At 41.3% G+C, this 24,154-nt stretch overlaps 1 protein-coding gene across 10 annotated transcripts; it reads left to right on the forward strand.

Annotated features, from left to right (window-relative positions):
- The first annotated feature begins 100 nt into the window (after window positions 1-100).
- Window positions 101-19,751, forward strand: LOC137861201 (cytochrome P450 2J6-like). Of its 10 annotated transcripts, none has more exons than XM_068692355.1 (12): window positions 101-390; window positions 3,787-3,963; window positions 5,577-5,704; window positions 10,696-10,791; window positions 10,872-11,034; window positions 11,808-11,957; window positions 12,589-12,749; window positions 13,973-14,149; window positions 14,546-14,687; window positions 15,604-15,791; window positions 16,663-16,804; window positions 17,943-19,750. In XM_068692355.1, the coding sequence occupies exons 3-12, from the start codon at window positions 5,582-5,584 to the stop codon at window positions 18,119-18,121; spliced, it is 1,521 nt and encodes a 506-aa protein (XP_068548456.1). In that variant the 5' UTR covers window positions 101-390; window positions 3,787-3,963; window positions 5,577-5,581; the 3' UTR covers window positions 18,122-19,750. The 10 variants fall into 10 exon arrangements, with proteins under 10 accessions (XP_068548456.1, XP_068548464.1, XP_068548455.1 ...); XM_068692354.1 differs by lacking the exon at window positions 101-390 and adding an exon at window positions 3,049-3,253; XM_068692356.1 differs by lacking the exons at window positions 101-390; window positions 10,696-10,791 and adding an exon at window positions 3,076-3,253 and having other exon boundaries at window positions 17,943-19,748.
- The last annotated feature ends 4,403 nt before the right edge of the window (window positions 19,752-24,154 follow it).

Consider the following 24,154-nt stretch of genomic DNA (forward strand, 5'->3'; position numbering starts at 1 on the left):
ATATCATATATCCTTCTGGGGAGCAGGCAGGGAGGCTGGCTGTGTAGCTGTGTTAGAAAACGAGGATATACATTCAGTGCCAAGGTGCTTGAGCTGGCTGTGAATGACCTTGCTCGGGGAGCAGAAGCCAGCTCAGCCCTGCAGAGCTCGCCCACTGCCTGCCCTGGTTTGCAGTGGAGCAATCAGTCCAGGCAGGAATTTTCCTTTCCGCAGCGAGCTGCTTCCTGACATTGAAGCTAACTCTTGCGAAGCCAGCTTGATGTTTCCACTCTGTGCTGTGACATATCTGCAGGAAAAAAAGTGTTCCTTTTACACCTTTTTGAAGTATTCCCCTTCATCAGTGAGAAGAACACGGCTCCTGTGAAAGAATGAGTAGGGCAAGAGCAAAAGGTAAAGTGGGGTGGAGTTATTTACCACAGACTGCCACATTACTAAGGAAATAATTCTTGCCTTTGTTTTCCTGAGCCTTAATAAGCATATTCCAGCATCTGCAGGGTGTCAGAAGCACGGACTGAAGTGAATGCTTCTGCACTCTCTCATTCCTTAAAGAGTTCACCAGTCAATATCAAAATAAAATGAAAATTTCAACTTCTGGGTGTGTTCCCTGGTAGATTTGCTCCATGCCTCTTTAAAGTTTGCATGCAAAGTAAATACAAGCTATAAAGAATAATAATTCTGTATTTCAGTAGTAAAATGAGGACCACGGAAAGTGCTGGTTTCTTAAAACCGCGGTACATCAAGAAGGCTCTCTGGCAGATGGACAATTTAATGCCCTTCTTGGCTTCAGTGAAAATGGTAATGGTGATCCAGAGGAAAATACATTTAACACCCATGACATTCATGGGAGATTTGTGTCTAGATTAGGTAAAAGAGGTTAGAAAATAACTGGATAAATGGGATGTTTTCAAATTGGCTAGGCTGATTTGTCCCAGGGCACTTAGGGACCGGTATTAACCTCAGAGCAATTAGCAATTATCTACGAGAACCTGTGGAGGATGGGAAAAGGTCAAACGTTTATTTATCTTCAAAAGGTAGGAGAAGTTGCGGAGTTATAAATCAGTCAGCTTGATTGCACTTCTGAGAACATCCTGGCAAAAATAATCAAGTTGTAGGCACTGGGAGGCAAACAGAAATAGTCTGTAGTCACCAAATAATGTCAAACTTAGTTTTCTTTTTAGGAGAGATGCCATTAATGTAATTTACTGCTCTTCATTGTGGCTTTGGCACAATCTCAGAAAGAAACCAGGGAAACATGGGGTATGGGAAGCTTTGCAGAACTTAATGGAAAACTATGGGAATGTTTATGGATGGTACCCTGTCAAACTGGAAAGAGGCACTGAAAGGGATTCTGTTCCACATTTAGTTCTATTCAGTGTTTACTCAAGGACCTTGTTAGTCAACCTAAACGCCGAGCCTGGTTAGGCCTAATTTCTTGAAGTTATCAGATCCCAAACTGTTGGCTGGAGCATGGTGAGAAATGTATTCCCAAACTTGTCATGGCTCACAGAAACTTTAAGGCCTTAACTTTAAAACACCATTTTATTTGGCCTTTTATTTTTATGATTATGAATGTATGAAGGCTGTGATAACACTGATATTTCTCCTTATTGGTTCTAATGTCAGATATTTGGAAAGGTGAGATAACCCTATTCCAGAACCACTTGTCCTTCCCTCCTTCCTTTCTAGCAGTAGGGCCAGTTTTCCCCAGGGAGTTTCTCTGGCAATTTTTATTGAGCATTAAGTTCTCACGGAGCAGCAAATCACAGCAGAAAAAGGCATTTTAAATTTGCAGTGACTCAAAATGCCTCTGTAAGCCAGAGTATTCCAATTCAAGTTTGATGTCCAGATCTATAATATTTTCTTTCAGTTTTCTTGAATAAAAGATTTAGTGGGGAAAATAGAACATGTTCATTAAAAAAAAGTATTCTGAGGTGTTATTTGTAACTGTATTTTTCCATTCAGATTTTTTTCTATTCAGATCACCAACCTAAAAGCTCCTGATGAACTTTTTTTTTCCCTTATTGAAAAACTTATGAACTTGTAACAATATCTGTGAACAAATCTCAGCCAATGTTATTTTTAGCCAATACCCCAGGAGCTATTTATTTGCTATCCCGCAGACTGAGATCCTAATATTAAAGAAATAACAATAATACAATTGTAGCTCTTTCCCTCAATAGCTTCTGAGATGCAGCAGGTGAGGCAGGGGATGAGATAATAATACAAGTATGTTCTGGGGTCAGCTGGTGATGTGATGATATTCTACAAGGAATGCACTTTAAGGAGCACTGCAGAGAAAATGACTTTATGAATGATGTTATTCCAAAGCTATAAGAGAAGGTCATACAATTAAAAGTGGAGAATATCTTCTATACCCTGCAAACATTTTGAACTAAAATTTTTGACTATTTTGTATTCTATGAGTTTTTGATAGTATTCCAAGGAGTTATTTAAAATGTTTATTCCAATGATGCAATCATGTATGTATAGCCCCTGACTTGTAAATTCACCTTGGATTGCCACCTGCAAGCTATGGATGACTGTAGCTTGCCATATAATGCAGGTGGCTTCCCTTAACCTGCTTTTGAGCAGTTTTCAGCAGGAACAAACATCACAGTCACCACCCTCCATAATTACTGAGGGCATCAGTAGCTTTGGCACTCACGGACAGAAAACAACATCCTGCAGAAATGCAGACCGCTTTGAAACGACGTTACAAGTTTTAAGACTGAGTTATGGGACCTGCAGGCAAGAGATGCACAGGATTTCAGGCTCAGCACTGTCAGAAATCACTGTGGCCTGAGACATGGCAGAAAAGGACACATCTTTGCAGGAGTTTAAATCACTGCTTAAATCTAGACGTTTGGTGCATGTGCTCAGTCTGATGATGTAGTTAATGGAAGCTGTCTCTGTTCAGCCTTGAACCTGCTCAGGAAGAACATTAGCAGCACCTAGAGAGAGTGAGGGTTAGTTTGGTACAGATCAAGCATGTGAAAAAAAATAAAATCCAGTTTTAATATTTCAGCAGTGCAACATCCGAGGAGCCAGGCAGAGGGCAGCAAAGGTCTCTGACAGGACTGTGCCTGCAGTGCTGTAACCAGCTCAACAGGAGCTAGCTTTAAAGCAACCAGTTTCACCAGGGCACGCTGCGGCTCATTGCAGCTTCATTTGCCATCATTTTGGTACCGGCTGAGGCTGGGATGCTGCTCGCCAACACCCAGGTTCAAATGCTACAATACCGTGTCTGCAACAGGTTTGTTGGAGACTTTGGCAAAACACCCTGTGAATTTTCTTGCTTACTAGGTACATGGGGATTATTCACTGTGACCATGTTCCTCTGATCCAGATAAGAGGTCCATATTCTCTCCGTGTCTGCAGTCTCCTCCACACAGGGGAATGCAGAGCACTGGGGAAGCTCCCAGATAAATTCTGGTATGTCGCATATTAACTTCAATGTTCTCTAGGTGTGATAATGGCATTAGACTGAGCCCAGGTGGTGGAACGAGGAGTAATTACACAATTTGAAATGTGGGAATTGCAGCAATGAGGCTTAGAAGCAGCACATGGTTCCATTTACCCAGCCCCTCTCCTTTCCTTGCTGTTAAGTACTGCCAAGAGAAAAAAACTCTGCTATATTCAAAACAAATAAACTAGAAAACACTGAATAGAATAATTTTAGCTATTGTTCATCAATTTGAGCTCATTGATGATTTTTATCCAGTTTATCAGCTGTGTTTCTGAAGGAGGGGAATCAGGACTGAAAATTACTTTCCTCTGATCTTTCAGGTGTGTTTGGCTGGAAGATTAAGACACAGCTGGCCAAAATGATTCTCCTTGAACAGTGCTGTCATTTGACCAAGGAAAACCTGTGAATCCCAACAGAAAATGTCTCCACAGCTAAACCCAAGCATAACGAACCAAGATAGAGGACTTATCTCCCCACCTGCCTTCCCTTTCTGAAAGGTGGGTTACGCTGTAAGCGTAGATGTTGAAAAGATGATTGCCACGTTATTGACAAGTGGCAAGGAGTGTCTGGATGTAGCAACCTGCGTTGCTGCCCATTGACAGCTGTCTGTCTGCTGGCACACTGATGAATGCCTGCTTTGTTATGTGTGCACAGGGGAGTTTTCAGACTTTAGGAAATTCTGTATCCGTCATGGTCTTAAGTTACTCTCTGTGGAGACCTGAATTATGAGGCATACTAAAATTTCATTGCTGTATGGTCATATGTTGTGTTATTCACAGGATATCCATGGGACACGATGGACATGGCTAATGGCACAGGTAACCCTCAATTTTTCAATGCCCTTATCATCCAGTGGGTGTAATCAGCCTACTTATTGCATCCTCAAAATTTGTACTAAAGCAAATATTGCATGCATCCATAAGATTTCCCGTGGCATCCTCATTGTATTGTCTGAATGCTGTGTAAAAGATAAGAAGTAAATATTCACAGCTTCAGGTTCCATCACCCTGACTTTGCTGATGGGGAAACAGGCCTTGTACCCCAGTGCCACCACTGTCCAATAATGGACTCACTGGATCTGTTTAGGGACTGAGTCTTTTAACAGCTTTAGCCCATATCAGCATTTGTGTATGAAGATACTAAAATAATATAAAATTAAACATTTGTATTCACATCACTGCTGCAGTTACTACAAGTTGTGAGTAAATTGTCCTTCTCCAGCCCTGAGCTTTGTTGTCTGAAGACAGACATCCATTAAGTGAACATATAATTAGCAATTGGCCACATCTGAAGGGGGGACTACAACTTGCCAAGAATTACACAGGCATTCAGGCTGAGAAGCCAGCTCTCAAAAGTGGTTTTCTGTGGGCTCGGCCAAATTTTCTTGTGCTTCCTGGGCTCTTCACGACAGCACTGGAATTCTGCATCAGAGGGATGGAGGCCTGAGACAATAGACAAAGCTTTCTGTGATCTGAATTTGTTCATAGAGCAGGGGCTGCCAAGGCACTGACGCAGTGTTGGGGGTAGCACATGTCACATAATCAAAGGCTTTACGCACACTGGGGTCTGAACTGAGCTCTGACAGGGGAAAAACAACCTTTGTTCTTGGGTATTGCTGTCCACCCTTCACTGAATGGGGAAAAAAAAAAAAAAAGGAACAATGTGGGATAGTTCAGTTAGCTTGAAACTAAATGTGCAAGGATGCTATCTGCCTGTGTGTGCAGTCTGCTTTAGTACAGTTATGCTGGGACCTACAGTGAGGGGGACATAGAGCTTTGTTACAGTGTGCAGCCGGCAAGTGTTAATTCTTACTGTTTCAGCCTTGTGATCTACCCTTTCTATGTTCTTGCTCAACCCTAGGTTGAAGTACAGAGTTTCTGAAAGCCTGAGATTAATATATATATTTGTATATAAAACAGGGTAAAAAAACCATTTTGGTTCTTTTAAAACTCTTTAGACCAGTGTTTTAAACAGCTAGAAGTTAATTCGGTTTATAAAAGTAGTTTCATTATTGTTTCCAACTGTAGATGAGATTTTCCTCTTTTTTTTTTTTTCTTTTTTTTTTTTTCTATTGTTTCCACATTGTTTAGAAGATTTTGGCTTACAACAGGTGAGATGACACGTTTGAGATGTAATGTCTGCTGGGAGAAGTTTGCTTGTGACAGAACTAATGACGTTCTCTTCAGCTTGGAACATGTTATTGAAATGAGTGAGGAAAAGACGAGTGGTAAAAGGCAGGTATGTGCAGTGCACAAATTTAACAGGGCTAAATCTCCACAGGAAAGACCAGTGGGGGGAAAAAAAAAGTTTGGCCTTCATGATGTTGCAGGCAATTTTTTTTTTCACACAAAGTGGAGAAAACCAGCTATGAAATGCTGACAAAACACCATTCTCTGGTTCATGTCTGTGAAATGTATGGTTTCTGCAGCCATAATATGCAAACATACATGTACAAACTGTTTTTCCTCCTGGCTTCTGAAGGAACAAAGCAGTCAGTGTAATCTCCTGAAGGTGGACAGGAAATACCAAGTGTAACAGCAGAAGAAATTATCCTACTGCTTTTATAAATATTTAAGAGGAGAGATAAGGATGTACATACTTGTAACAATGCCTGTGAGGCTCATCGGTCAGTCAGGAAACCCAGTCCCTCTTACTTATTCATGGATTCCTTTTCTAACCTGTGTTTTCTGGGCGCTGATCCAGCTGAACCTGGCCGTAAATCTGTGAAATGGCTTTGCTTTGGAGAGGTCTCAGCGACTGGCAGAGGGAAGGCACCTGGCTATCAGCCCCTGAGTGAGCTGTGCCTATTTCTGGGAAGCCACAGCAAACGGTGAGATCACCTTGCTGTGGAAACTGCCTGGAAATACTCCGAAGTCTTCTTATGTGGTGGCTCCTACTTCCAGCACTGCTGCGTGAGTGTTAGGTCTGTTAGGGCAGCTGAGAGCTTTGTGCATGTGGCTCTTCTGGCAGGAAAGAGGGGTGTGAAAAGCAAGAAAAATGGAAGCAAGGACAAATTCCTGAGGCAAAAAGGCAAGATCTGAGGAAAAGTGTTTGAAGACGTGGGAAACACTCAGTAGGTTCAAAGGTGATGGGCAGCTGATATTTTTGTGTCCTGAGAATCTCTACAAGCTGAGTGGATTTTTCCAGTTGTTGAAATAGTTTATGAAACATCGTGAAGAAAATCTTTCATGAAGCAGATAAGCCTGGAAGAAGTTGCTTTTTCTGCTCCTCTTTTTCTCCATTTGTACAGCAGTTCCTCAGCCTTTGAGGGCGCTTCTTTTCTCCTCCTCTGTCCCCAGGTCCAGACCTCAGCCTTGTGCTGTCCTGTGTGTGTTGGATGTCCCCACTCTGCCGTCCCATTTAACCAGTGGCAATATGTAAAAGTGACGGGCTGCCTCTTGTTTCTTGTGGTAGAAGATGGCCTTGCTAGTGTATGTATATATATGTATGTACATATATGTGTATATATCAGAAGTGATACCTTTGATACCTCTCTTAGCAGTACTAGTGCAGCTTAATATCTATAGGAGAAGCAACAACTCTGATCTCAAGCAGTTTCTCAGTCCTTCCACTCAACACCCGTGAAGCATGTTTTTGGGAAAAAGGTTCATTCTGGACATTGCTGTTGGAATACACAAGCAATAACATGGTAATTGGGGCAATAAATAAAAAAAATAGGTCAAATATGTATATTTGGTTTGCTGGAGCGGGGGGGATTTGTCTATGTACTGCAGTTGCTTCATGTGCAATTGATTGAGAAACTTGTGTCTAAAGGACTGCATTTTCTCTGCCAGTATCGATAGCTAATCTCTTGCATATTAATTTACTATATAGCATCGGTGGCTGCCACCCAACTTCACCTCTGATCCGTAAGTAATTGGCAAATGCTGAAAGCTGCTGAGTGTGCTTACCATCTTTCTTGAAAGTCACACTAGTGGAGTTGCTATAGGTGCTGGAAATTATTTCCTGAAGGCAGGCAGCCGAATGGCAAAGCCACAAGTGACATTGTCTGAGGGCTTTCTTTCACGGGAGGTTTGGATAAATGCAGTCATTGATGAGATGTGTCCCTGCCTCCCCCAGGGGACTGGCAGACGAGCAACAAAGAACCAGCACGGAGGCAGATGCTGAGAGAGCGAGCAGATTAACAGGGCTTGTTGGGGCACAGTTCAGGCTGTAAGATCAATTGTGAAGGGAATTTCTTGCCACACACGGTGTGCAACCCTCAACCTCCCTCTTCTCTTCATATTAGCGCCTCACAGTGCTAGTCCCCATCATCCAGCTGTCCTTGGAAGCAAGAAAGAAAACTTCCCAACTGGGGAAGAAAAGCACGAGTCAGCCTTCTGCCCACTGCACTTTGCACATGGCTTATTGCCACGTTGCTACTTTAGCAAAGCAGATTTCTTCTGTTAGCAGCTTAATGCACTTAGTGCTGTACCTCAAAAGGTCACTGGCTCTGTCACTGTGCTGGAGATTTAGGGGTGTGTATGTGATGGAGGGTTATCGAGCTTCTCTGCTACCAGCTGATTTTTTTTTTTCCATTAAGATAGACTAATTTAATACAGAAATTTCACCTAAATCTTTCTCCAAAGTATTTAGGAGACGCTTATTTATATTCCCGAGTCAGGCTGCAAAACCTGGAATTTCATGGAAAATAGCTCTGCTTGAGACAAAGTTTGCAAGGAGAGAAACAGGAATGACAGTGTAATTGAAGACTGGGAACCGTCACAGGTCCAGGTTTGGTCAGAGGATGTTTTACCTTCTCACAGGTCAGAGGGTGTTTTACCCTCTCACAATTACCAGCCAACCTGTGACCCTCCGTAATGCCCACATGGCCACTTCCATCTCAGTCTCCCTGTGGTTTGTACCTCCTGTTCCTTTATTTCTGCTTGCCACACACTGATTAAGGACTTTGGGGAGTTGTAAACACCTGACTACAAAGGATTTACAATGAAAAGCGTAAGGTGGAGATAGGTAATGGGAGTTGGTACAGCTCCACTTACACTAATCTGGGATAATGTATCACTACAAGTTGAGTGCAGTAATTATATTACCGAGTTGGGCTGATTCTGTCTTTCATGTTTTGCAGCTGCCTATCATTTACATTCCTACTATGTAAATATTGGGGCATTAATACTTGTCCGATTAGCAAGTCTGCTCCGTTACACGTCAAATATAAATAATCTTGTAGTGCTGTGTAATTTCTTACTAGCATGTAGGAATAGATATTTTTGCCTTGACAGATCAAAAATGTGGTTAATAATGGTAAAGCACCCTGAGATACTTGATGGATTGGGAACCAGAGAAATGTAATCATTCCTTATTGTTAGTATTGCATGAAGCAAATTGAAGTTATAGGTCAGTGCTTATATCTTGAGTTTGTTGTTGTTTTTTTTTTTTTTTGTTGTTGTTTTAAATGCTGATTTAGAAGTATACGCATTGTAAACTTCTGGATGTCCTGCTTTGAACATACGAACTGTTTAAAGACAAAGATGGTACATGGGTTACATTGGCATTGCAGTCTTTTAGTTTTACAGTCTTTATTCATTATTATTTTATCTGTTTGCTGTCATATATTATAGCGACTTTCTCAGCATTTCTTTGTCTCCAAGTTTTCTTTCTAAAAGTGATATTGACCAAACAAACAGGTCACGAGATGAATATGATTTTATTTAGTCTTCTAATGAAATTTATGTAAGTCAGAATTTCTCCTGACTTTTGTTGGCTGCACAAAACTAATTTTGTTCTTTTTTTTTTTTTTTCAATATTTAAAAATTAATATTTTGGTATTTTTTTGGGGGGGATGTTGCAGTTTGCTGAGTCCTATCACAGCTATTTCCTGCTTCATGGTTGGCAGTTGTAACTAATTTGGGATACCTCAACACCCTTCCCAAACATGCTGCCCATAATGTCCACTTGTTACATTTGCATAGATAAGGTCATAAAAACAACACAAAACAAAAAACAGCTAATTTTACATTCTGTCTTCATTATATAATGCAGGCATGTAGGTACCTATGATAACTGCAAATTTTGGCCAAATGGAGGAGACAGATTGACATCACTGAGTCACAATACTTCCCTAATGGTGCCAGGTTTGCAAAATACTGCTATTCATGTGTGTGTTGGAAGGCAGGGCAATTTCTTGTTCAGACTTGTACCTCATTTTTTAGCGAAGACATTTTCTCTTTGCAATGCCAAGATAGGATCCCCTGACGATTGACACCCAGTGCTTTCTCCTTTCTGTGTTGCGTACTAGGTGTGAATCCCTTCATTATCAGAGGACAAATTTTTGATGTGTTCTGTAAACCTATTGACAACTGGTCATAGACATAATACCCAGGATTTTGAAACTGTGATTACAAATGTAGAAAATAAACCAAGGAAAATAAAGTCCTTAATATAAGTTATGTACTCAAAAAAATTATACATAATAATGACAATTTTAATTTAATTACATTTTAAATAGGGCATAATTTTGTATGTTGATTGTTTTTCTCGTTATTTAGTTGTAATGTAAGATTTAATTATTATCTTAATGTCATTAATATGCAGTTGTTGAAAATGTTATTGTTACCCTCTTACTGGAAAAAAACAAGTTTGAACACTCAAGGCCAAATTTTAAGAAATTACATGTAACAATTTCATCTCCTAATTGCATGCTTAGTCTCCAACTACTGATGTTTTTGTCTGTGTGAACTGGGAGGCAAATCTCAATTTGCAATCACATATAAAGACAACTTAATATTTGTGACTAAAACACCTGTTAAATCTAACCAATTAGAGTTACAAGCCAGGATGTAAACAGTACTCTGAATTCAGTGATTCTGAGATGAACAATTATGCATGTTTTTAAGGTTCCCAAGGCAAATACCTTCAGCACACGTGATTCCACATTTTCAGGCTGTGGCTACCTATAGACAGCTAGGTACGCCCTTGGTCAGGGATTGGTTTGATGGATCTTAGTATGGAGAATATATGGGGTGCAGGAAAAAGGTAGGCAGTGATAAAGAGGGAGGGACAGAGGGAGGGAAAGGAATTGAGACTTTACAGGAGTCAGTCTGCAAAGAGAACTGGTGGAACAAGAAGCAAGATCAACTTTTCCAAGCTCCACTACGTTATTTTTGATAGAGAGAAGCTGAAAAATCAGCTTTGAAATGCTGACAATAAGTCAAGCGTTTGTAGTTCTGGTCATTTTTCTTTTAATTGTTCAATTTCTCAAACTCCGAAAGGCATGCCAGCAATTCCCTCCTGGACCAACTCCTCTCCCATTGCTTGGAAACTTGGTGCAAATGAACTTTCAGTTACATCGGGATCTTCTGATGGAGGTATTTATTTTCAGATTCTCCTAACTGGTGAATTTTACTCAGTGTTATCTGTTCTTTTCTGGCATTTTTCCCATCCACAGCTGGCAAAAACTTATGGCAACATATACACCTTGTGGTTCGGGTGGGCACCAGTGATCATACTGAATGGATTTCAGGCAGTGAAGGATGGCATGACCACACACCCTGATGATGTTTCTGGAAGGATGGTATCTCCTTTCTTCAGAGCAATGGCCAAAGGAAAAGGTGAGATTTTCCTGCCATAAATAATGCACAGTAATGTTGACTTGGCAAACTACTCCTGCTCAGCCTTGTCAAACCCTCTGCCCTCCCATTCAGGATGCTCTGTCCAAATACCCTATTAGCTCATGAGAATAGTTTGCTATTTGTCATGATGCCTTTTGTCCTGAGCTTTCCCAAGCCTGGGAAACGTTCCAGATCAGGTTGTTTATAGGTGACCTTTTTTTGCTGTGTTCAAGATGTGTGCAGTCCTAGCTCAGAACTCAGCAATCTTACACTCCTCATAGGATAATTCATTCTGCTGCACATGATTTTGCTGTATGTTACATGAATGCAAAGCATCATTATAGGTTTGGCAACTCTATAGACTATGTATGGTTGCCAAACACCTTCCATCATGAGTGAGAGACCTATAACACCTTCCTCCAGAAGTCTCATAGCTGTGTTAGCAGTCACTCTTAAACACTTCCTGAATACCCTTTGTGAGAGTGACTCCGTCACGTTAAAATCCATTTCTTCTTAATGTATTTCAGCAGTTTTTAGCAAGAAGTGGAGCAGTCAGCAGATCCTTAGATTGCTCTTTTCAAAAATGAACTACAATCAATATTAAGAACATGTGGTTTAGTTACAGTTTGGGTATATTTGGTTATGATACTTTTACCTCCTAAAGATACTTGTACCACAGTATATTCATTGATTTACTCAAGTATTTCATAATTATTTTTAAACAAATCATCCATGTCTATGACAAATAATAATGTGCCAGGGAATGCTCTCAGGTATTATACTGGCAAGCGGTCGCTCATGGAAGCAGCAGAGACGCTTTGGTATAATGACTCTACGCAGTCTGGGGATGGGGAAAAAAGGCCTGGAGTATCGAGTGCAAGAGGAGGCCTCTCACCTGGTGGACTTCTTTGTTAGCCTAAAAGGTATCTCTGCTAAAAAATTAGATGCTTTTCAGTTTCTGGATCCATTATCTTCAGTATGCAAGCTTACCTATCTCTTTCTAGGGTTGGGGTGGGCACAGTCATACATGTATGTCCAAACTCACCAAAGCCTGAAGAACAGATAGAGCCTAGTATTACAAGTGGAAATTTCTTTCTTAAAAAGCTGTTTCTAAACCTACTCTTAAACTTTCACAAGCTTCTTCAGTCTTTTCTCCTAAGTAGCTTTTTTTTTGAACATGTTTGTTGCTGTCTTCTCTCTGTTCATCTGCTGTGACATTTCTTGCCTTGCACGTTGTCTAACTTTTCTTCCTCCGTACAACAGAGGACATCAGGTTTAATATTATATCTTCTAATTAATCTTGGTTGTGCAATACTATTTCATGGGAAGTGGTATGAGACTATTTTAGAGCAATGAGAAAACAGTTTAACACTATCCTTTGCTTTAAGACTGTTTTATTTTCATGGATACATATTGATGTTACATCTGTCCCCATTCATGCCCCACACAGATGAGGATATTATTTTATGTAATTTCTAATAATATCTTGTCTTATCTGTGTAAGGAACAACTGAAGAAAACATTGAGAGTGAACGTTAGTTACTGTGTTTGCAGGAAGACCTGTGGATCCTTCTTTCCCTCTTTTCCATTCTATTTCAAATGTAATTTGTGCTCTGGTTTTTGGATATCACTTCTCTGATGAGGACAAAACCTTCCATGAACTGATCAGTGCCACAGAGAACGTATTCAGATTTGCAGGCAGCTTCATTTATCAGGTGCGTAAATCACATGCTATTTTTTTTCCTGAAATAAGTAGAAAATGAAAGTGTGGATACAAAAATGCGTCCTCACTAAAAGCAGAGCAACTGGTTCAAGGTTTATAAAGAGGGTAAAAATTTCTAAGAGACAAAGAAAGAGATAATTAGATAAGTGAAAGACATCATTAGCGGAGTTATTCTGGCAGTAGTTCAGTGACTCTCTGACTGTAGTTACTCATTATTTTTGTTGAAGAACTTGGCTAAAAAACAGATAACATTTGCTGATGATCAAAGCAAGGAGACCGTAACAATACAGTGGAGGTTCAGGATATCCTGCTGCGAGAGCTCATAAATATTGTGGATTGGAGTTGTAAGTATGGAACAAATTCTAATAGTACAAAATTAAATTATGAATCATATCAGGAATTAATGAGACAATTACCTGCTACAAGCTTAGAACATTCCAGTCCAAAGCTTAAGAGGAAAGGGACTGGTGGAAACTAGCAGAAAACAGGATGTAAAAGGCAAACAGGATCATAGAGTGTTTCCAGTACTGTTTTCCGTTTAGATCCAGAGAAGTGTTGAAGTAGGTTCTGGTGTGTAGTTATCTGTGGGACCTTTTCCCGTGTCTTGGCATTTTATGTTGTGAGTTTAGAGTGAAACAAATGTAAAAGAAGGATTAGTGGGATGACCAACAAATGATCACATAACAAAATCTGAGAATTTTGCTTGGTTGGTTTGAAAGAACAAAGGCAGTGAGGAGACAGAAATGCTGTTTGGTTGGCAGGGTGGGATGGCACATGCTGCAAAGAGAGAGCTGTCCAAAACAGAGGATGGCACTTTGAGCTAACAAGTATGTGTATAAATCCACTCTGAGCAGACTGAAGATTTAACATTTTTAATCATTATTGGTTCCTCTGGCAGTTAAAAGGACTCTGAAAAGGAAAACAAAATTATCCAAGAGTGCTACCCAGTCTATGCTTTCCTTCTGTGAGCTCCACCAGTTGCCTGAGTTAGTGGCGTGAGCAGAGTGTTGGCTGACACCCCCAGATTCAGGAGTGTGTCAAAATCAATATTAATGTTTCCCCACATGAAGAAAAAAAATAATACTCAAAACAATGACAATCTGTTTACTCCACTATCAGCATTTCCAGACAGGACAACTCAGACCTTTGGTGTTTCTAAAGCAGCTTTGTTACTGACAGCTAATTCATGCTGCCTCTTGTATGTCATTCCTGCAGCTGTACGAAATCTTCCCCTGGCTGATGTGCCGTCTCCCTGGTCCTCATAAGAAGGCATTGTCTTGCTATGATGTCCTCAGTTCTTTTGCAAGGAAGGAGATTAGAAGGCACATGGAGAGAGGGATGCCAGACGAACCGCAAGATTTCATTGACTTTTACCTGGCCGAGATAGAGAAAGTAAGTATTCATTCTGCCTGATGACACTGTTTGATAGCTTACTGGAGAGACCAAGGCCAAATGAGTGACACATTGTGGGGCACATGTTTAGAAGTATGCTCTGGGCTAACTGTAAAAGTTGCAGTTTGTTCTAAATTTTTCAGGATTAAGTCATCAGGCATGAAACTGCCTGTTTGTTTAATGAAAGAATAATCCACCTCATGAAAAAAGAGCAACACAGCCTTATCACATACATTTGGGAAACTGTTAATCTCTTAGTACTCATCAAAAACTGTAAATCTGAATATTCTTTGTGTATGTGCTACTATTTCCACGTGTGGAAATAATGAGTCTGAGGAGGTATACAGGATAACCTAACTTTAATGTTTATCCTCACCTTTTTATCATCATCTGCAGTCTAAAGATGAGGACAAGCCCAAGTATGACGAAGACAATTTGGTGTATGTTATAAATGACCTTTTCCTTGGTGGCTCAGAGACTTCAAGCACAACCTTGTACTGGGGACTGCTCTACATGGTGGTGTATCCAGACATCCAAGGTGAGAGGGATTCTTGCTGTGAAATACTGTGGGTACCAGAAATGTTAATGAGGGCTGGATGCAATGAGTGGCAGACACAAAAGCCACTCGTTGAGCCTGGCTCCCACTCTCTGGAAACACTAAGAACACCATGCTAGAATTACAGCAGTGGAAATAAACAAAGGTCCATCCTCTCACCTGGCCAAACCAGATGGCTGAAGGCAGTCATGGTGAAAGAAAAGTTATTTGCACTGACAAGTCAATGCCATGAATGCCTCTGTAGATCCAGACTGAATCTCCCCCATCTAAAATCTACACTGGGAAGAGAAAGGATATGGCCAGGGTTTAAGAAGGACTTGGATAATTCTGGAGTCAGCGTTTCTTCCATCTGCTGTGCTCAAGTGCTGAAAGCTAGGAAGATATCTGTATTCCCACAATCTGAGCAGGAAGCTGAAAAGACTGTGTCATCATGTGCATATTTGCACTCAGACTTTTAGGGTGATTCTGATGTTTGTTCACTGTTGCCATACTTGGACCAAGTCCTCCTTTGCACTGGGAGTTAATATCCAAGGCATTTGCGTCAATTTTGAAAACGAGATATAGAATTTAAGATAAAGTAAACTAAGCAATCCCTAAATACCTTCAAAATGTGGAGCTGAGTGACTCACCCTACACCCACCATGCATACTGTGAGATAAATGTCAAAGCTGAAATAAGTACAGTATAGTCCTTGTTTATGATTCCGGATCACACTGCTTTTTTGTTTGTTTGTTTTGCTATTGACTTTTAGCTTCATATGTTAAATTCAGACGTTAAATCATAAAGACTTTATGTACTATGCTGAAATACTACTTTTTCCTATTGCTCGAAGGAAAAGAGACCAGTTGAAATACTTGATGCATTTTTCCCATCTGAAGTGATGAATATTTCTCCACAGAGAAAGTGCAGAAGGAGCTGGATGCTGTTCTGGGTCCTTTCCAGTTAATTTGCTATGAGGATCGGAGAAAGCTGCCCTACACGAATGCTGTGGTTCATGAAATCCAGCGCTTCAGCAACATTGTCTTTGTCGGCATGCCCAGAGTGTGTGTGAGGAATACAGAACTGCTAGGTTTCCCTGTCAAAAAGGTACAGACAAATGACACAACAGCAGAGACCAGCTGTACTTGGCTGGGGGTATAGACTGAGAGGAGAAATGTTTGTCAAAGCACTTGTTAAGACATTTTTGCCCAGCTTGGCACTGCTAGCACTGCTGGGATGGAGGAAGACTTGTAAGGGGATGGTAATAGCTCCATGAGCTGAGACAAGTGACCTGCCTGAATCTGTACAGCTGACAGCAAGGGAGTTGCTCCAAAATAAAGCCTGAGACAGGTGTTCACAGCCACTAAATAATTTTGTCAAGTGACATAAGCTATGCTGAGTGCCAGTTCTCACTGTAAAACCCTAGCAAGAATGGGTTGCTTTTATTGCAAGAGAGATGGGAGAGGCCAGTACCATTACTGGCTTCCATGTTTGGCCCCACCTAACTCACTTTGTGGTGAAGGCTTCAGTCTCTGTTCTGGCTGGATCTGACAGTCAGGTACCCTAAGGCACACGAGCTGGTCTGCTGGGAATAACGTGCTCTTCACCAGTAAAGACAAAGCTTTTTCTCTCTCTCAAACCCAAAAGAAGGTTTCCAAGACTGGGACCTGAATATCAACAAAAGAGACCTACTACAAATGTCGTTAAAACTACCAGTAGAAGTGGGCACCACAATATAGTTGTACAAACATCACTAATGCTAATAACACCCACTGGCATGGTCGCAAGGCTGGGAAATGATCATTTCCAGCTAAGAAAATGACTAACAACTCCTGTTTTCTAGCAAGATACTCCTCTAACCACTTGATATTTGCACATTACAAAGCAATGGCAACAAACAGACGTCTTATCCACCAGGCAGAAACTGAGAGGTGAGAGGCTAGTCCATAGAACTGTACCAGTGGTTTCTTCCTTGCAGGGCACCATTGTTTTGCCAAATATAGCATCTGTTCTGTATGATCCTGAGCACTGGGAGACACCTCGGGAGTTCAACCCTGGCCATTTCCTGGATAAAGAAGGAAACTTTAAAAATCGAGAAGCCTTCTTACCATTCTCAGCAGGTAAGTGCACTGGCAGTTTGAACGGTCCCAACAGATTACATGAAGAATACGGAAGTTTGAGACTGTGATATTTCTTCAGATAACACCTTATGTCACCACTGTTTGCTTCTTTTAAATAATAGTACTGGCTTGTGTCTGCCGAGAGAGACACTTTTGTGCTCTCTGGCACCAACCTGCTCTTAGTACAATGCGGTAGGAATCCCACTTGAATTCCTGAACCTCCTAGGCTTGTTAAATATTGCAGTCATCCATGTTTTTTTTCCTGTAGTATTTTTCATATTTTTTTTATTTATTTTTTTTCCACTGAGAAGCAATGTACCTTTTGTATGCTGGAGTTGCTTGCAGTCCCTCTTATAGGAACGAGCTGAAAGAAGAGAAGAAATGCATCCCGATACACAAAGTTCTTGGGTACAGAACTGAAAAGCCAGTTGCAAAAGAAGGGAATTAAGATAACATAGCAGAGTTTGTGACCATATTCAGCAGTAAAGTTCTTACTCTGTTTTAGTATCTCTGCTGGTGTAGCAGGATAGTCACTTAGATGCCCATCCAGGAGCGGTTTCTTAGTGCAAATGGAATAGCTGGCTTTTGCTTTCCCTTAATTTGTCTGCTAATCTGGAAATGTGAATATATTATTAACTTGTTTTCTTTAGTTTTTGTTTCTGTGCTGTGTGCCCCATTGGTTCCAGTGAGGAACACTTGGAAATTAACAGTAGGCTTCTTGATTGCCTGTAAAATGACCAAGCCTTTGCTCAGTTGCAAAGGCCATTGCCGAGTAATTTTAATCTGCTGACTTGAACTCACTAAGAAAGCATGTGCAAACAGCTGGCAGATTCTTCATGTCTGACCCTGAAGCTCAAGATCTCCTATAAAAGGAAAATAATTTTCTGCCTGGTCAAGAAAGAAAGATGGTAGTACATCAGGGATTTGCACTGGGCTTTTTGTTTGGTGTCTCCTAACCTACGACATTGGAGGGATGGGATCTTTCTGAGAATGAATTCAGGAAGTTTTATTTCTGTGGTTTTCAGGATCCTGGCCCTGAACAAGAGTCCCCTCTGCTTATGGCAAGAATGAACAAAGTGATGACAAAACTAAAAAAAAATCCTAGATACTCACTGTCCTTTCCCTTTTCCTTCTGCAGGGCACCGAGTGTGTTTGGGGGAGCACCTAGCAAGGACCGAGCTCTTCATTTTTTTTGCCAACCTGCTCCGGGCATTCACCTTCCGCCTTCCTGAGGGAGTGACAAAGATCAACACAGAGCCAATTTTTGGGGCCACGCTGCAGCCCCACCCATACAAGGTTTGTGCCATTCCACGCTAGGATGCAGCACATCACAGACCAGTGTGACGCAGCCACCTTTACCTCAGTGATCTTCCTCTCAAGTGTAAAAACCTTCCTCTACCAGCCAGTATATTGGTATTAGTCTATCCCAGGACTATCCAGAAAGCGGACACAAGCCAAGGTCCAGGCAACTTTTGGGTCGGTCCCAGAAAACCTTGCAAGGATCTTAACCTGTTTTTTCCTCTTGGAGAGCACCTGAGAAAGATGCTGTGGTTCCCAGTTGTGAAGACAGCCTGCTGTGCCTCCCTGTCCTGGCCAAGAAGGAACATTATGGTGATCACTATGGAGCAAACCTTGGTAAAATTCAACAAAGGACCTCAGCAAGAGCTAAGTAGGTTTCATTTCTGTGAGTGTTTTGATGTCCTCGAGCCATTTGACTTTAAAGTTCTGCTTTTGCTTTACTGTCCTGAACTTAGGCACTTTAATTTTTTGAGAGGTACGAATAAAAGAAAAAGGGAAACACATTAGAATATGGGTGCATTGATGTCTGAGTTTGAGGTCAATGGCCAAGATGAAGAGTCAATTTGAAGTTGAATAAACTTAAATTTCATATTTACTAACAACATGAACGTGTTGCTTGGCAGTGTGATCATTGCTATGATGTATTGACAGCTTTATTATTATTTCTTAAATCCATTTTCTGTGATGTAGAATCATGCTGACATTAGTCACTAAGAGGTTGGGACTTCATGATCTAATCAGGCCTTCTGCTTGTCAGATGAACACAGTACCTGGTAGCAGTAGGAGCCCATTACCAATTCTGCCTGGAAGAAACATGAATGTGGGGTGAGATATTCAGTTTGCCAGTGGATTTCACTGCTACCTGCTTGCAGCACAGGCATGTAAAGACTTTGAAAAGCAGCATATAGGAACTTTTTGAATGCTGAGATGTACCTCATCTTCTCTGGGACCTTTTCTTCATTATAACTCAGACTATACTTCCTGCCCTCCATTCAATCTCTTTTCAATCTGTCCTTCCCCATTTTCAGTTCCTACTCCCATCTACTCCGTACCCATATAAACTCTGTTTCAGGATTCACCTTCCCTTTTGGTTTCCCACCACTTACATCCTTTCAACATATCAAAATTCTGTCTCCTCTGACTCGGAGTACTAGCAGAGGAATCAACAAGTGTTGAGCTGAAAACAAAGATCAGTGAGTATTCAAGAGGGAGCCTGGAAGATTTCATTTATTTCTCCTTCGAGGTTCTAGACCATAGAAAGAAGAGCACAGTAACTACAGAGGATGCACTGGGGGTAGCTCAGTGTAAGAAAAGTTAAATGAGGACTTGATGCAGGAATCCTAAAATATCTGTTACTTAATGTAGCTGCTTACTGGCACGGATTCAACTCAAGACAGAGACAGTTTAAGCATACAGCTGGAGATGATAGCCAAGTTCATCTATAGCTACGATAAATCAAAGTGCTGTAGTATTCCTGGGTCCAAAACACTTTTGGAAAAGATTCAAATGTTGGAGTTCAGTAAAGCTGTAAGCACTGATGCAAACTTAGGACTGAATTTGTATGAGTACCAAAAATGTTTTTATACTGGGATGTAATCTGTTTGTAATTAAATCATTGTGGTGCGTCTGAACTTCCTAATTTAAAATGGAGGAGCATGTCACTAAAAAGAAGTGATAACTACTGAAAGTCACGCTGACTTTCAGAAAGTGTAGCCCTGACAGCGTCTGCTGTATCACAACCCAGCATCTGCAGGCTTGCTGGGCTGGAAGGGAAAGCAGAACAGTGGGGGGGAGGGTTCACAATAGCAATCACTGCCATGAATAATCTCTCCTGTTGACTACACAGACTATATCAAATACTGTTCCAGGGCCTACACACTTCTGCTCAGCCTCCTTTCCAGCTTTATCTGCACTTCTCCCCCACCCCACCCTCCCACACCTCCTCCTCCGCATGAACCCTGCTGGCGATGGCATCTCTTGCTGCCTTTGCCCACTCCTCTTGTCATCTTGCCACTCGCTGAAGAGGCTCAGTGAGAAGATGTGTTACAAGCTGATTGTGCTCGAAGTCTGGAACATTATGTCCATTGAGACTGCAGCTGTACTCGGTGCAGGCTGATAGATCAGCTTCTCTGTGATTAGGCATGCCTTAGGAGTGGCACAACATGGAAAGATTTGCTAATTTACTGCTTGTTTCAGCCCCTCAGGGACCGTGTCCACCAAACCCTTATAAGGCACTACAAAGAAGCACGTTTCACTTTTGGAGAATCTCCTAAAAGCTTGGCTGAGGGGCAGGAGCCCCCCAGCTCTACCTTCTGGAGGCAGGAAGCCGGCAGTCTTGCCAGGCTTGAGAAGAATGATGTGGAAGGCAAACAGAAACTCAGGAAATCTGATCAAATTAACTTTGCTCTTTCTGGGCTCCCACTGGAAGCTGATAAATTGTCCCATGCCTGCTGGAAGTGCCTCTGGGATGGAGAACAGCCCTGTTTCCCTCCCAGGGATCATTCTTCCAGCGCTTGTACAGGGTTACAGACACCCAGCTCCCAGACTGCCTGACCTCTGGCAGCTGGGAGATTTGCAGGCTATGGGGACACAGCTGAAGTAATCCTGGGCCAGATGCTGGTGGGGGAAGACAGCAGAGAGTGGTGGGATCATGGAAATAGTTGCTATGCTTAGATCCTTGCTGCCCTCATTATCAAAAAGGGTCCAAGGCCAATCTTAAGGAAACCTGGCTGGCTTCCCTCATCCCCTGCCCACAGCCCTTTTCATTCTCCTTCTGCCCCTTCAAGTGCTCCTGTCCTGCTCACCTTGTCACCACCGAGCTGCCTGCTGGTTACAGCCCCTAGGCACATCTGCATTTCGCCATCAGAGCTGCCGGATGAAAAGGTGCACGCCTTGGTGCTAATGACTGGCATGATGTAACATTTTGTTGAAGTGAAGGGACTAACCCTCCACTCCATCTATTTTATTTTATTTTTTTATAAACAGTGTCAACCGCAGCCTCAGGTCTCTGAGTTGTGGTAGACTTGTCATCCTTAATAAAAAGGTTTACAAAGGTTTGAAAACAGTTTGCAGGTGTTTGTTCAAGGGAAAGATCCCCAGCTGGATGTATTACTTCTTAAAGCATTGCCATTCCTTCAGGGAAAACTCAGTTCATGCCGGAGAATCACAGAGGTGGCTGCTCTGCTTACTGTTTGCTGGATGGCAGGAGTCTGTGGATGCAGAAAGCTTACAGCATTTAAAATTGCTGTAATTTTAATGGACATGAGAGGAAAGAGCTGCCTAGCATTATACGGCGCCCAGCTCTTCTACGGTTACAGTTAAGGAAAATATTGCCAGGTTGTCTGATACCAAGATCCTCAACTCTTTTTTTTTTTTTTTCTCTCTCGTGTTTTTCTGTTTCATGGTAGGGCTCTCCTAGACAGCAATATTAGCATAACAACCACGTGGCAAGTTGAGTGCACCAGACTTCAGGGAAACTATTTACCCTGTCAGAAGGAGAAAGCAGGAAGCAGAGAAAAAGAAAGCATTGTGTGAAAGTCTGGTAGATTTTGCATCGTGATTGCTCTTCAGTCCAAATATGTTGTTTAGGAAACTGGTGTGTGTCAAAGGCTTGAGCTTAATTGTCTCTGTTGATGTTCCAGTGTGTGAAACAGTGAATCAACTACTTGTAGTGGGGAAACCAACTTGATGGTATTACATTTTTAAAATAGTCTGTAGCACATCTGGGGAAACTATTTCTATAGTTTTGAGGAGACCTGGAAAATCCTGAACCAGATGGGAGCCAACAGAAAAGAAAAAACATCTCCCCAATGGAAGGACTGGCAGGTGTCAAATGCAACAAAACCAGAGATTTTTCAAAAGAGCCAGAAGGGATGGTACTATGCATGCCTTGTTGGTAAGCTGTGCAACTCCTTGCCACTGGATGTTGTATTAAACATTTCCTTGCTGGATAAATTTTCAGCAAGAAAATTCCTTTTGGGTTATTTAATACCAATACAGTGTTTCTCATTTTTCCTGTTCTTATAACCTTTCCTAAGGCCTCTGCTACCATGTGCTGTCAAAAAGGGAACATTAGATTAGTTGAACTTTCATCTGGAAGAGCATGGCTGTTATGCCATTTTCTCAGAATTAAAATGGTTCGATATATCATGCTTCAGTTTGAGTGTTTATTGTCATAATCTTATATTTTCCATTTGAACAATTTGCTCTTCCTTCCAGACTAGACCCTGACCAGGTACCTGCTGGGACATAACTGAGACTGGAAAGAGATGTTCATCCAAGCAACCTGTAATCCTGAAGCAGGAGCCAAAATGCACTTAGTGCTATTCATTTTCCTTTGATTAAAAGTCTCGCTGCTGGCTCTTTTCAGAGCTTAATTTATTCATTTTCTAGATGTCTTCAGGTGATAAAAATGCATTGTGAACGGTAAATCAGATTTATTCAGTACTAGAATGAAATTTCTGGTCAAAACAAGAGATAATATGCTAATTGAATGGGGGTTGCACACATTTCCTTTAATGCATTGTAAAGCAGCCACATATCATCAGCCCTGAAATCTGCATTTGAGCCTGCACTGTCAGAGCAGCCTGAACTGGGAATTGTGAGTAACCCGGGATGAGGAAATCCCTCCCCATAAAATTCTGATGCTGTAAATGTCATTATCTTACCACCTCTCCTTTTCGTCCTCGTTATGCCTGATATTTTTTTACCATTGTGAAATATCACATTAATAACATTTGCAGCTGACTTGAATTGAAAGGAACAACAAGCTTCGGTGTCATGAAGGAACTAGTTTATGGGGCGATGGAGATGGATGAAGCATTAAAATAGTTGAGTTTCAACATGGGAAAAATACAGTTAACATATCTGCAAAAATCACCCTGAGCTGAAATATTCAGTGGAAGAGAGAGGGAGGGGTGTCTATGGCTGCATATGCAGAAAAACCACTGCAGAATAAAACAAAGGCATCTGTTTGTGAGTATGACTGTGTAAGGAATATTGAGTTTACTTCTGTGTGCCTGTTACAGAGTATGCTATAGGTCAGGCAGATCAGACAAGCCATATGATACAGTGATGGAGAACAAGGGAAGAGCAGCTTTGCCATCTTGAAGCATTATGGCCAATGCAGCTTCATGTGCAGATCAAATGGTTGGAGATATGGGTACTGTAATTTGAATCAGCAAGTCATTTTGTTAGATTAGATTTGTAGATAAAAATCGTACCCAAGAAAAGAAATGTCATCTCTTTAACCTTTTTCCAGCATGCACAGGTAAGTTTCATTCATCCTTCTGCCCTAGCCCTGTGAGATGTCTCTCTAGATTTAAATCACACTGTTAGGAATTGTTCTCATTTGTTGAGGCAAATTACACAACGATGCCTTTTTGCCTTTTAACGGTAGCTCAGCACAGGAGGTCAATGTACTTCATACTGTGGAATGCATCCAATCAGCTATACCAAGGTGCCTTCTCTGAGATCAAATCTTACAAAGGCAACAGTTTTTGCATGCTTTTTTTTTCCCAGTTTGAGTTCAATCCAGTTCACAGTCATGATTTACAAAGGAATAGCAAGGGATGATTTTATGATTCTGTACTTGTTCTAGGAGCACAGAGCCAGTACACAACTAGCCAGCTGCAAAAGCTTGTTCAGGGCAACAAACACTAGCCAGGATTTGAAGTACAGATTCATTCAGGAGTGCCAGTACCCGAAAACATCATTCATGCTCTTCAGTGCATGCTAAACAATGTTCCTACATGACTGTGGACTAATTACAAGACAGCATGCCAGGATTCAATTGTTTTCCATACCTACCAGTGGAAGAAGATGAGTGAACTTTCTAAGAGGTAAGGTTCATGTAACTCAGGTATCAGTGTAGTTATAAGCAAACTGTCAATTTGTAATCTTTGTTTTATCCTTTCAATAGGGATTAATAGGGATCAATAGCCTTAACTTTCTGATCCCATCTATTAACCCACTTCCACTGCCCAGCAGTGGTATAACAGAGCTCAAATTTAACTGGACAGTATTAATGTTGTTTAATTGTTAGGGCTGCTG

The sequence above is a fragment of the Anas acuta genome, chromosome 9 (assembly GCF_963932015.1).
Source record: "Anas acuta chromosome 9, bAnaAcu1.1, whole genome shotgun sequence".
In the NCBI taxonomy this organism is placed as follows: Eukaryota; Metazoa; Chordata; class Aves; order Anseriformes; family Anatidae; genus Anas; species Anas acuta.